Raw genomic sequence first — 15,000 nt, 5'->3', positions numbered from 1 at the left:
ATAATATGTCACAATTTTTCGGTAGCCATGATAAAACTCCGAGTTTCGGATGTCGGGGCGGTAATCCACGCCGCCATCTCTTCAGTTATCCGGCCATAGCATTTCTTTTTCGATGGCCGGATAACTGAAGAGATGGCGGCGTGGGTTTCCGCCCCGGCATCCGAAACTCCGAGTTTTATCATGGCTACCGAATAACTGTCACATATTATATTTACAGATAAATTCCTCTATTTACATAATATCGAGGTCTCTTTCATTCTTTTGCTGTCTTACCATTTCTATCAATATATATATCACCGTGACCGACCAGGCTATCAGATGTTGGTACACATCGCTGGTCACAATGCGCTTCGCATTGCTTTAGCCTTCAAATGATGCCACCCCGCTGGCTAAGCGAGCAGGCCAACTGAAGAAAGAGAGAAAGTTGTGGCGAAAGAGTACAGCAGGGATCGCCACCACCCCCTGCCGGAGCCTCGTGGAGCTTTAGGTGTTTCCGCTCAATAAACACTCACAACGCCCGGTCTGGGGATCGAAACCGCGATCCTACAACCGCAAGTCCGCTGCCCTAACCACTGGGCCATTGCGCCTCCACACACACATATATATATATATATATATATACACACACACACACACACATATATATATATATATACATATATATATATATAACAAATCGAACTATGCTCCTAAGAGCCCATGGCGAATATATATATATATATATATAAAAGGGAGGATGACCGTAACATCTTTTTGCCGTAAGGTCTCTTCAATCAGAATTGACCTGGGCCAAAGCAACAATAAGTATTGTATTTTTCGTTTGAAAGCTTTATGGACTCTGACGCGAAGTAACTCCTAAATGTAACAAAGTGATGATAAATCAAATATAATTGCACAGAAGAGAATTTATGTGCAAGGAAAGAAAAAAATATTATAAGTATAAAACAAAAAACAACGGGGAAAAAAAAAAAAATCTTGAGTCAATGTATTATGGTATGAAGGAAAGGAAGAGATATGGGCGTTTGGATAATATTTGCTTTGTCGAGATTGATAGGGCTAGGCGAGAAACCCAAATATTAGAGGACACAATGTGTGTGTGTGTGTGGTTTGCAGAAACAGTATCGGTCAAAACAAATTACATTAATTTCCTCGAATTTTTTTTTTTAAAAAATCTTTAGTTATAGAAAGGTAGAAGCGTGACTGTGTCATAAGAAGCTTGGTTCCCAAACCACATGGCTCAGGGTTCAGTCCCACTGCACGGCATCTTGGGCAAGCCGACTAAAGCCTTGTGAGTGGATTTGCTAGATGGAAGCTGAAAGAAACCGGTTACATTATATATATATATGTGTTTGTCCCCCTAGCATTGCTTGACAACCGATGCTGGTGTGTTTACGTCCCCGTCACTTGGCGGTTCGGCAAAAGAGACCGATAGAATAAGTACTGGGCTTACAAAGAATAAGTCCCGGGGTCGATTTACTCGACTAAAGGCTGTGCTCCAGCATGGCCGCAGTCAAATGACTGAAACAAGTAAAAGATAAAAGAAAGAAAGAAAGATAAAAAGATTATATATATATATATATATAATGTGTGTGTACGTGTGTGTGTCTTTTTGTTTCTTTGTTTCCACCATTAATTAGTATTGGTATAACTTTGTGGTGTAGCAAAATGGCCCGATAGAATAAGTACTAGATGAGCACAAGGGTAGATGTAATCTACTTAACATGTACCAAAATTTGAAACCAATATTATAATTATATGCCAGCTGCTGCAAAGAATTAAATTCTAGTGCATTAAATTCTAGTGCCTATGTGCTTCCATATTCAGTGTTGTATAATATGTTACTTCCTAAGCTGCAAGAGGATAAAATAGTAATTATATCACAAGATTGCAAGTCTTAAACGTTTGTGCTGAGAATCTGCTTTTGAGATATGCACCTAAATTTACAGCAGCGAACGCCTGCAGCTTGAATGTACTAGTTACTATATATCTCCTATCTTAATAGTTTTAATAATAACCACAATGTATTGCAACAACTTAACAGCGTTGAATGAATCAACTGTTTATTAAAGCTTCGTTCTCTTTCCTCAATTTGTTCTTGTAAAAATATTTCTAAGACAACTCTAACACCCAAAGCGGCCGTTAGTATTATATTCATATCGTGGTATACATAATCTCAATACATAATCTCAGTACTCTGTTTGTAATGAGAAAAAGAATTTTAGCTAACATATATAACCTACAGTGAGAAACATAATCTTAGTTAACGTACATAGATTTCAGTGAAATTTAAACATATTACGATGTTTATTCTTAATGCGTTCTAGAAGATTCGAACGTGAACAGCTTTTTTTATGATGAATATGTGTGCGTAACACTCGTTTCATTAGCATAAGAGATTCTGCGACAATCGGTGTTTCAACATTGTTCTCCCTCCTCAGCCAAAGGCATTACCAGAGAGAGAGAGAGAGCCGATAGTTTTGCTTATAATTTCAGCAAATTATTCATTGTTTCCGTGGTGATATCTACCAACCGATAATAAATCGCCATAAGCACAGTGAAAGACTATTTTATTTGTTTTTTACTTGGTGCATCTGGAAGAAGGTGGAGGCACATGGCCTAGTGGTTAGAGCAGTCGAGGGATCGCGGGTTCGAATCTCACACCGAGTGATGAGTATGTTTATTAGCGAAACACCTAAGATCCATGCGGCTCCGGCAGAAGGTAATGGCGAACTGGTTAAAACAATGAATGTTGTTTTGGTTTTCTAGAACTTTCTCGGGAAGAATTTCTTACTCAGTCGACAAAACTAAAAGTGATCAGTGTGTGTGTGTGTGTGTGTACGTACGTGTGTCTCTGTGTTCGTATGTGTGTGTGAGTATGCAGGTATTTGTGCATGCGAGAATTGTACGTGCGCGCCTATGTACCATTATAAAACATGTATGGAAACGATACAAGAATGCGTCCATACACACGAGTAAGATATCAGCCCGCATAAATATGTATAACAAAACTATACCTATGCCAGCATAGATATGGTTTCTCTCTCTCACAAACATATATATGGATGCATGAATTCTACATCCATACAAGCGCACTCACATCCCAAAGTATCAGCAAACGTGTGCACACACGAATATATATGTGCCGCCATTGATACAGAAACATATCTTCAAGCAAACATATACACGTATCGATACTCATTCATAACCATATGTATATATATATATCTACAGACAAACGTTAGCTTCTGCTTTATGCTACATACATCTATTTAGCCTGTCAATCAATATATACATCTATTCCTTCGCGGAAATTTACCAATTCTTTCCCCTCACAGATTAATAAAAACACACGATCGTTTACAAATATATATATACAGGGTGTCCCAAAAAAATATATACACTTGCTGCAACAGTCTGTTATTGCCAAGCATTAGAGAGGACTTTGAACAGGAAGAGTTTTATTTCCAGCAAGATGGGGCACCTCCACACTACCATCGCGATGTTGATCCTTTCTTGATGGGATCTTGCCAACAGGTGGATTGGACGGAGAGGTTTTGTCGAATACCCTCCACGTTCACCAGACCTCACACCACTAGACTTCCTTTTATGGGGATACCTAAAGGACAAGTCTACGCACAGAAACCTGCAACAGTCGTCAATTGAGGGAACCATTGAACATGAATGTACGAATATCCCAAGGAATTGTTCCATGATGTGTGCCATTCCATCGCTTCGCGTTGTCAGCAGTGTCTGGAGCAGAACGGACATCAGTTTTGAGACATGCGATAACAAGGACATTAGAATGATATTTGTAAATTCTTTTACATGTTGAAAATTATTCGAATTATAATAAACCCCAAATTTACAATTATTTAAGGTGTGTATACATTTTTTTGGGACACCCTGTATATCTTTCTCTTTAACTTGCTTCAGTCATTTGACTGTGGCCATGCTGGAGCACCATCTTTAGTTGAGCAAATCGACCCCAGGTCTTATTCTTTGTAAGCCTAGTACTTATTCTATCTTTTGCCGAACCGCTAAATTACGGGGAAGTAAATACACCAGCATCGGTTGTCAAGCGATGTTGGGGGGACAAACACAGACACACAAACATACACACATACGCACACACACATATATATATATATATATATATACAAACATACGACGGGCTTCTTTCAGTTTCCGTCTACCAAATCCATTCACAAGGCTTTGTTTGGCCCGAGGCAATAGTAGAAGACACTTGCCATAGGTTCCACGCAGTGGGACTGAACCCGGAACCACGTGGTTGGTAAACAAGCTACTTACCACATGGACACTCCTACGCTTAGGGGATGCCGAGTCCGACGCCAACGCTACAGCCCCGTACCGGTTGCCGCTTTGCGTGAAGACGTGTTCCGGTTACGACGACGAGGGCTCCAGTTGATCCAACCATCGGAACAGCCTGCTCGTGAAATTAACGTGCAAGTGGCTGAGCACTCCACAGACACGTGTACTCTTAACGTAGTTCTCGGGGAGATTCAGAGTGTGACGAGGCTAGTCCTTTGAAATACAGGTACAACAGAAACAGGAAGAAAGAGTGAGGGAAAGTTGTGTGAAAGAGTACAGTAGGGTTCGCCACCACACCCTGCCGGAATTTCGTGGAGCTCTAAATATTTTCGCTCAATAAATACTCGCAACGTTCGGTGCTGGGAATCGAAACCGTGATCCTATAACCGCGTGTCTGCTGCCATAACCACCGGGCCATGGCGCTTCCACATATATCATATATATGTTAATATGTGTGGAGGCGGCGAGCTGGCAGAACCGTTAGCACGCCGGGCGAAATGCGTAGCCGTATTTCGTCTGCCGTTACGTTCAGGGTTCAAATTCCGCCGAGGTCCACTTTGCCTTTCATCCTTTCGGGGTCGATAAATTAAGTACCAGTTACGCACTGGGGGATCGATGTAATCGACTTGATACCTATGTCTGTCCTTGTTTGTCCCTTCTGTGTTTAGCCCCTTGTGGGCAGTAAAGAAATAGTTAATATGTGTGGAAATAGTAGAGTTTTATGGAAGTTCACATACGTAAAGAAAATATGGAACAGAATCAAAAATAAATAAATGGAAATATGAAATTTAAAATTAAAATTCGTCAATTATTATTGCAAGTATTATAGAATGTTAACCTGCTTGTAATAGGTCTCTGCGGACAAGTGGTAATACTAGACGTGAGCAAACGCACTGAAATACAAATAGTTTTACTGACTTCAATGCATTCGCTGACTGCTTTGTTTTGTTGGAGAGCAGAGGCCTCTGAGAACGAACACTTTGTGAATACAGCGATAGAGATCTATACAGACAATTGTAAACGCATATGCACATGGATATTTCTATGTACATACACATAACACAGCTCTCTCTCTCTCATATATATATATATGTTTATGGATATGAATGGTTTGTATGAATATGCACGTTTATATATGTGTGTTATATATATATATTATATATATATGGATATGAATGTTTATATGAATATGCACGTTTATATAAGTGTATATATATATATATATGTTTATGGATATGAATGTTTATATGATATGCACGTTTATATATGTGTATATATATATATATATATATAAAAACATGGATATACATGTATATGCATGTTTGTATGTGTATATAGATATATATATATATATATATATATAAAAACATGGATATACATGTATATGCATGTTTGTATGTGATATATATAATATATATATATATATATTCATGTATATGCATGTATATATATGTTTATGGATATGAATGTTTTGTATGAATATGCACGTTTATATATATGTGTGTGTGTGTGGCATATATATATATATAAACAAACATGGATATACATGTATATGCATGTTTGTATGTGTATATATATATATATTATATATTCATGTATATGCATGTGTATTTATATATATATTCATGTATATGCATGTGTGTGTATATATATGTGTGTGTGTATGCACATGAATACATATACTAATTTAGATATATATATATATATATATATATATACAAGCGTATACACACACACGTATGTATGTATACAAAGCACACACGCATATATGTATATATTATTGAGTGCTTCTGCATAGATACTTATAGAAATGTCTTTATCCACATAACACACAGCCTGACATTCAGCCAACGAGGGCATTCTGCTTCTCATGTTTCCTCGTACGAAATATTTGCTACATAGAAATGGAATACAATGGAGTCTTTCTAGTAAACTCACACGAAAAAGAAAACACACACTCACGTCACTCTACAGAGTTCTGTCTGAAAGATTGGCAAGGAATTTACCAACACATTGATATAAATAGTAAGAAAGAGGTTTATTTCTTTCTGCCAATATTCTACCATAATTTGTAGCATTAAAAGGCGAGAACTACGGTTTAAACATTTAGTAATTTTCTCGGCGATTTTTGCAGGGATGACCAGCGAAAGGGATTTCTTTATCGTCGAGAACAATGAAATAAAGACACACCTATGACCTACGAGTAAATTCACTTTTGTCTTTTACGGTTTTCTGTCATTAGACTGCGACCACGCTGGGGCACCTCTTTGAAGGGTTTAAACATTTTCTCGGCGATTTTTGCAGGGATGACCAGCAAAAAGGATTTCTTTATCGTCGAGAACAATGAAATAAATACAACTTATGAACTACGAATAAATTCACTTTTGTCTTTTACGGCTGGAGCACCTCTTTGAAGGGTTTAGTCGACCCCAGTAATTTTTTTTCTTTTCTTAAGTTGGGTGCTTATTTATTGATCTGTTACATAACGTAAACAAATCAAAACCGATTGTCAAACGGCGTGTGGACACACGCGCGTGCCGGACTTCTTTCTGTTTCTGTCTACCATTCACAAGGCTTTTATTGTCCAGTGCTCCACAACCGGTATCCTGCGGCACACTGGTTTGCCGCAGTGTAACCTGAATATAATTTTTTCACCCCTATACTTTTAGTTACATCTTTAGATCAGGTGTGCCGTCGAATTCTGATAAGAATGTGTGTGCCGCAAGGAAAAAAAAAGACAAAAGCAAAAAAATGTTGCGGAGCAATGGCAGAAGACCCTTGCCCAGCGTGCAACGCAGTAGGACTAAACCAGGAACATTACAATTGACAAACAAATCTCTTGGCACTCGTCCATGGCAGCGCCTATCATATCCACTTAATAGAAACGAAAATACTGTTTTACCTCGATTCCTCTTTTTCTGAATACAAAACATATTTCCAATAAATCAGTTTAACCTATATTTATAAAAAAAAAAGTCTGAATTCACTTAGCGAATGAACAGCTACATTATTCTTATTTACATATTATGCATATTAAATTTATTAACAACTATATAATGTTCGTAATGTGACTTTGAAATGTCAAATAAATCATTAGGACCTTGCTTTACTCATTGTTATAATGTCTCACAAGATGTTTAGTTGTTATTAGTAAGAGTTTAGTGTGATAATGTGCACTATATTTTGAATAGATATTTTGCTTAAAAAAAAAAGAAAAATCTGCAGAAGTTCGAAAGTTCAGGGAAGCGTAGTATTTCCGTCTCTCTTTCTCCATCTAATTCTGTCTCACACAGACTCATTCTTTCTACGTTTTTATTGTTAAAAAGAACCTAAATATATAGCGGTATCTGTCATTCGTGTTAAACGTTATTTATCTGTCTACGAATATTTTATATACATTCTATATATATATATATACATTCTCTCTCTCTCTCTATATATATATATATATATGCATTCTATATATATGTATATCTATGTATATATATATGTATGTATATGTATGTATATATGTATATGTATGTATATATGTATATGTATGTATATGTATGTATATGTATGTATAAGTATATGTATGTATATATATGTATGTATGTATATTATATGTATGTATATGTATATTATATGTATGTGTATGTATATGTATATTATATATATGTATATATATTTATTATATATATGTATATATTTATATATGTATATATATTTATATATGTATATGTATATATATTTATATATGTATATGTATATATATTTATATATGTATGTATATATATTTATACATGTATGTATATATATTTATACATGTATGTATATATATTTATACATGTATGTGTATATATATATATACATGTATGTATATATATATATATATATTGCATATATGTTATTTTCAGTTTGTCTGTCTGTTTTTTAACTTTTTGTTTCGGTCATTGAAATGCCGCCTCGAAGGGTTTCAGTCGAACAAATCGACCCCGCCGCACCTATTCTATCTCTTTTAGCGAACTGCTACGTGATTGGAGCACGCAAATCAACAGCGGTTATGGATCACACACACACACACACACACATATTTATATACACCTTAGTATTCTATCAGTTTCCATCTACCAAATCATGCTTTAGTTGGCCCGTGGCTACAATAGAAAACACTTACCCAGGGTGCCATGCAATGGAACTGAACTCGAAATCGTGTCGCTTTGAAGTAAAGCTTTTACCACACAGCCACGCTTGCGCCTATATATATATATATATATAATATATATATATATATATATATATACTCTCTTTTACTTGTTTCAGTCATTTGACTGCGGCCATGCCGGAGCACCGCCTTTAGTCGAGCAACTCGACCCCGGGACTTATTCTTTTGTAAGCCCAGTATTTATTCTATCGGTCTCTTTTGCCGAACCGCTAAGTGACGGGGACATAAACACACCAGCATCGGTTGTCAAGCAATGCTAGGGGGACAAACACAGACACACGCATATATATGTATACATATATACGACGGGCTTCTTTCAGTTTCCGTCTACCAAATCCACTCACAAGTCATTGGTCGGCCCGAGGCTATAGTAGAAGACACTTGCCCAAGGTGCCACGCAGTGGGACTGAACCCGGAATCATGTGGCTAGTAGACAAGCTACTTACCACACAGCCACTCCTTTATATATATATATATATATATATATAAAGCATGTAGGTTGTATGTGTATGTATATAATATATACATAATTTCATTGAATATGTATAAATTGGCACCATTACAAAGACTAATATTTCTCACCTTAAATCAGATGTGCTCAGTAAGCTAAAATTTCACACACATTTTACAACCTTGCATTTCCAAGATAATAATAATAATAATAATAATAACAATAATAATAGCTATACTTGCTATTAGTTTATATCTTGCCGTGGCCTTCGTTAATTTCTTTTTTATTGAGTATAGCATAATAAATAGGTGTATATGTATTTCTATACTTATGTATATAAGCATACATATACGCATTAATATGGATGTATATGACTACATTTGCATATTTTCATTTGCTTAGATGTGTACTGTATGTATATGTGTGTGTGTGTGTATTAGTGTTATATATATGTTTCACATGTATATTATGTACGTATGAGCATATTGTGCGTGTATGTACTTATTATATTATATTTATAATTTTTTAATACTTTGTGGTTAAATTTTTTTTTTAAATAAATTAAATTATTAAAAATTTTTAAATAAAAAAAATTTAATTTTAAATTTTATATATATATATGTTATATATATTATATTAATTATATTTATATTATTTGTTATTTATGTCTGAGTTGCCTAATAGTGGTTTTATCTCTAATTCATATTTTATATATGCATTAGATATATATATATATGTGTGTGTGTGTGTTTGTGTTTCGTATATATATTATATACGTATGTGCATGTTCTTATGTATGTATATAATAGATATATTTGTATATTTCGTTCAGGCACATAATCTGATGTTAGAACTTAATACTTGTATTCTTCAAAAAGAAGCGTTAGTCGAGTACGGAGCGTAATAGAAATTAAATAAAGGACAAAAGATGAAGAAATTATGCAATATAAAGTAATATGTTCATAGACACACAGACACGTGAGAGAGTGAGTCCGTGTGTGTATAACTGCTGAAAGAAAAATTAGGTAATTTAGGTATTGTTAATGTATCGTGCGCTTCGTATGAAAAGGAAAATGGCGGCAAGGATAAGATTAAAAAATATTAATGATGAAAGAAATATTAGAGTATGTTGACGAATGTTAAGACTGACCGGAAGTTAGAGATGGCAATTAGTTATAGGGAGAGTAAGAAGTTTCACACGTACGAGGACAATAGAAGAGGTTAATTGGAGGACGTTAATTAGAGGACTTTGCTTGAGAGAGTGTGTGTGTTTGTGTAGCCGTGTTCTGTTAAAGCTACGGCTGTGTTTTTGCGAGGGGCGAACATGTCTGCGGCCAACATGTGTGTTGGTTTCTCGTGACATTAGTGTGGCTTAAAGGCGCAGTTAGGGTTGGTTGTATGGCCAAGAAGAACGCTTTGCAACCACGTGGTTTCGGGTTCATTCACACACTCTGTGGCACCTTGGGCGAATATCTTTATATATAGACCCCCCACCCTGGGGTTGAACAAGGCATTTTGTGAATGAATTTGAGAGACGAAAACTGTGTGGAAGCCCATTCTGTATATATATATGTATATATATATATATATGTGTGTGTGTATTTCCCTCCCTCACCACAGATTTACAAACGCTGTTCGTTTGTTTACGTTCCTGTCATATAGCGGATCGACAAAAGAGTACCGATAGAATGAGCACCACACTTTAAAAAAATAAGTACAGGGGTTGATTTGTTCGATTAAACATGTCAAGTCGGAGCTCCAGCATGACCGCAATCCAATGACTTCAACAAATTTAAAGCTAGCATGTATGAATGCTTTGCGCTTGTTGTGTGTAGGCGTAAATTAAGCAGATGATGGTGGTTATCTGGTGTGTGTCTGTGTGTATGCGCATTTATCTACACGCGCATGTTCTACAGTTAACCCTGTTCATGGTAATGGATAATACAACATACTGTTCACACAACAATTTAAAGAATAAATTCAAAAGAAATGAACAAACCTTATTCATCAAATCAAATATCATTGTATTCCTTGTCCATTCCGCAGAGGTCGACTTTGCTTTCCAACCTCTTGGAAATCGATATAATGAATACCAGTTAAGTACTGGGATCGATGTAATCAGTTAACCCCCTCGTCCAAACCTTCAAGCCTTTCCCCTTTAGCACAGAAAATTGTATTCCTCACCTCTTTTCCAACGGATTAATATATTTCAGATTATTTATTAATTCCCAATTATCGAAGAATTTTCCAGAAATATCAATGCCATTTGATATTTTGTCCAACTAATTTCTTTCGCAATGTAATTAACAGTAAAACCCGTATAAAACATATAACGAAGATATTTCATGAATATTTATATGCAGACGCAAGCATGGCTCTGTAGTAAGCAGTTTACTTGCCAACCGTATGGTTCCGGGTTCAGTCCCGCTGCGTGGCACTTTGGGCAAGTGTCTTCTATTATAACTTCGGGTCGAAAACTGAAAGAAGCCTGTCCTGTGTATGTATGTGTGTGTGTGTGTGTGTGTGTGTGTATGTATGTATGTATGTATGTGTGTATGTGTGTATGTATGTATGTATGTATGTATGTATGTGTGTGTGTGTGTATGTATGTGTGTGTGTATGTATGTGTATGTATGTATGTATGTGTGTGTGTGTGGTGTGTGTGTGTGTGTGTGTGTGTGTGTGTGTGTGTGTGTGTTTGTTCCGATAGAATAAGTACTAGGCTTACAAAGAATAAGTCTTGGGATCGATTTGCTCGACTAAAAGCTGTGCTCCAGCATGGCCGCAGTCAAATGACTGAAACAAGTAAAAGAGAGTGTATAAAATAGCTTTTATACAGATTTTCTTTCACCCAAAAGAAAAACCATCTCAATTCGAACTCAGAACGAGAAGAAATACTGCAAAGTATTTTTCCGACGCCCTAACGCAGCGTTTCTCAAGCGGGGTTCCCCATAATCCTAGGGTTCCGCAAAAGGTTTCTAGGGGTTCCGCGAGAAAGAGTGAGATAAGCTAATGCTAATTTCATGATTGTAATTAATATATATATATATATATATATATATACACGACGGGCTTCTTTCAGTTTCCGTCTACCAAATCCACTCACAAAGGTTTGGTCGGTCCGAGGTACACTTGCCCAATGTGCCACAAAGTGGGAATGAACCCGGGACCATGTGGTTGGTAAGCAAGCTACTTACCACACAGCCACTCCAACGCCTATACAGTGCATATATATATATATATATTGTGCAGGGGGTTCCTTGAGATACGTAATATATTTTAAGGGTTACTGCTCTAACGATTCAGCCAATCCAACACCGTACAATAACCCTTTCTACTTAAGGCCCAATGCCAGCAAATTTCGGGGGGAGGGATTAGGTGGATTACATCGAGCCTAATGCTAAACTGTAATTCATTTCATTTCATTAACTGTTAGAGGATGAAACGCAAAGTCGACTTTGACAGCATTTGGACTCAGAACGGAAAGACGGACGAAATGCCGCTAAGCATTTTGTCCGGCATGTTAACAGTTCGCCAGATCGCCGCCGCCTCTGGGTAACCAGTTGTAATGAGTGTGGATGTATGCCACTATTTCCCGTCACAGTATTTCAGGTTAAGTTTTATTTTATTAGTAACAAATATACCAATTGTGGAAAGCTGGAGCAAACAAGAAAAAAAAACATGCAAGAATGCGATAATGCAAAAACATGAAGAACTAAAGAGCGGTTCCAAACCAAAAATTCGGGGGCAGTTTAAGCTTGGTGAAAGGAAGAAGAATCAATAATGGGAAAATATTTTTTTTAATAAATATTCTTTATTTTTAATTATCAACATAACCAATTAACAAGACTTGTTTGTAAATATAACACAGATGTATTTCCAAGTTTAATTTGCAACCCTCGAATTTTGTGTTTTAGCTTTCGTCTGAGCACCCAGCATTTATATACATTTTTTTCCTTTCTCCCATAAAATAGGATTTTGGTTTAATTAATTAGTTAATTAATTTTTAAAAAAAACAGAAATTTCATGTGGAGAAAAATATATTAAAAGAAAATCACATTAAAGAATGCATGCAAGCGGCACATGCGGGTTAGTGTTCGGTAGACATCACAGGGGGGGGGGTAAAAGCAGAACCATGATGGACATAATTGGATGAGTAGCGGCTCATACTTGGCTACACAACCGACCATGTTCTGACTGGCATGATGACGTAGCGTGCAAGGACGTCACCCAAGAATTAGCGGAATTACGACGAAGGACTTCAGCGTTTTTTGCAACGAAATAAATCTGTCTTGGTAAGGACTTACTGTTGGCATCATTTGGCACGATATCAGGTCTGTTGAGGTGACCGTTCTGAAGAGGCATGACATCATTGACCAGAGATGTAGACGCGTGTCGAATTTTTTCCGTCGAATAAGGATATTTAAATGTACTAAAGTTTTTCTTGTCCTTCTCCAGTAAGGAGATCTTTTCCGATTTACGAACCGAAGCAGCGCTATTATCGGTTGGTTGCACAACAGCACCGTTAAGCTTGCTCTTATAAACTTCGTTGTTATTATTATTATTACTGCTAACCACACCAGTAGATGTGTTCCGTTTACTGGTGTTGTTAGCACTATTCATTTTATTGTTTGATGAGCGATCAACTTTTTGCTGATTGTCATTGGCAATTCCGTTTAAGTGGACATTTTCTTCCTCTTGGACGGCATGCAAATGACTATCAGACTGGGGAGTTAAACAATTTCGATTGAAATATTGGTCACATTTGTTCCGCAAATCCATTTTATAGTCATGAGATAAGCTGCCATCTCTTGACTCCAAAGCTCTGTTTTCAATGACTGATGTTGGTGAGTTTTGTGTTTCTAAAGTTTTTTCGTATTCTTTTGTAATTTGACTCCAGTCCATGGACGGGCTGTGTACCTCAGCAGAAATGTTATGTGATGTGTCGCTAGCAGAACTTCCTTCACCCAAACTCTGATTGCTTCCATGGTTTCTTATACCTGATTCGTTTTCCGAGGCAGCAACATTAGCTTCGAGGCGATTAACTACGTCTTGGATCATGTCTATGTTTTTCTGTGCTTCTCTGTCTTCGGAGACAGAATTTACTGACTCATCAAATGTCACTCGTGCCATTCCAGCTTTACGCGATTTATTCATCTTGCGTACCAAAACACTATTCGGAAGAGTCGATTCTTGTTCATCTCGAGGATGTTCGGCAATGGGCGGTAATTGAGATAACGTCTCTTCTTCGATAGTACCAACTGTGTCGGTGTCACAGCAGTCACTGTTTGTTGACATGCTAGGTACCGACCCGTGGTGCCGTCTCCTTTTGCGCCGGTGTAACTCAGCTAGCTCAATCTGGTCGAAACTTGGGTTACGTACAATATGGTCACTCGGAACCATGAAGACTGGGTGACCTGCAGACACGTAGTCCAGGATTCTGAAGCGCCAACTTTGTTTCAGAGTTAACACCGACCAAAGGGCCACCCATAGAACCATATACGTGACGTCAATGATGGCACATATCAACACGAACCTACTATGCGTCAATCTGTAAACATTGATTAAATCATAAATAATGGGTCCTTTACATAGAGCCAGAAATACTAGACTGACCATTGCACACGAGTGCGGAATGTAACCTTGACACGTAGTGCGATTGATCGGAAAATAATCTTTTCCAAAGGCAGGGTGATGTCGTTGAAGAACGAGGCGGAATTTCTCCTCGAAGAAATGAAGGCCATACTCAAAAATTGTAATGGTAGATATAATCAAGAAGAATCCCCCGACAAGATAAAGTCCTAAAACAGCTTGAGAAGGAAGCAAAAGTGGTATATCAGGATAGGCCCACCTGTTGAAGGCGACTTTATAGAGAATAGTCATACCACAGAAGGTAAAGAGAGAGTGAACTGTGAGCCAAAACAGCTGTAATGCAAATATGCAACTAAGTACTTTGTTAGTGTACCAGAAAATGGCTGAATATCTGGTGGAGAAGGCAAAAAAAGCAGTTGTGAAG

At 37.0% G+C, this 15,000-nt stretch overlaps 1 protein-coding gene across 2 annotated transcripts in view; it reads right to left on the bottom strand.

Annotated features, from left to right (window-relative positions):
• LOC115223212 overlaps positions 1-15,000 on the bottom strand; it is a 206,381-nt gene that overhangs the window by 92,495 nt on the left and 98,886 nt on the right. The window contains exon 2 of one of the 2 annotated variants that reach the window (XM_029793688.2): positions 13,292-15,000. This exon is cut by the window's right edge and continues 166 nt beyond it. In XM_029793688.2, coding sequence (XP_029649548.1) covers positions 13,292-15,000 — 1,709 coding nt within the window. Of the gene's footprint in view, positions 1-12,780 lie in introns of those variants that run through there. The other variant, XM_036512332.1, reaches the window with a different exon arrangement.

This window comes from Octopus sinensis, linkage group LG22 (genome assembly GCF_006345805.1).
Source record: "Octopus sinensis linkage group LG22, ASM634580v1, whole genome shotgun sequence".
Taxonomy (NCBI): Eukaryota; Metazoa; Mollusca; class Cephalopoda; order Octopoda; family Octopodidae; genus Octopus; species Octopus sinensis.
This window is presented reverse-complemented; position numbering and strand designations above follow the sequence as displayed.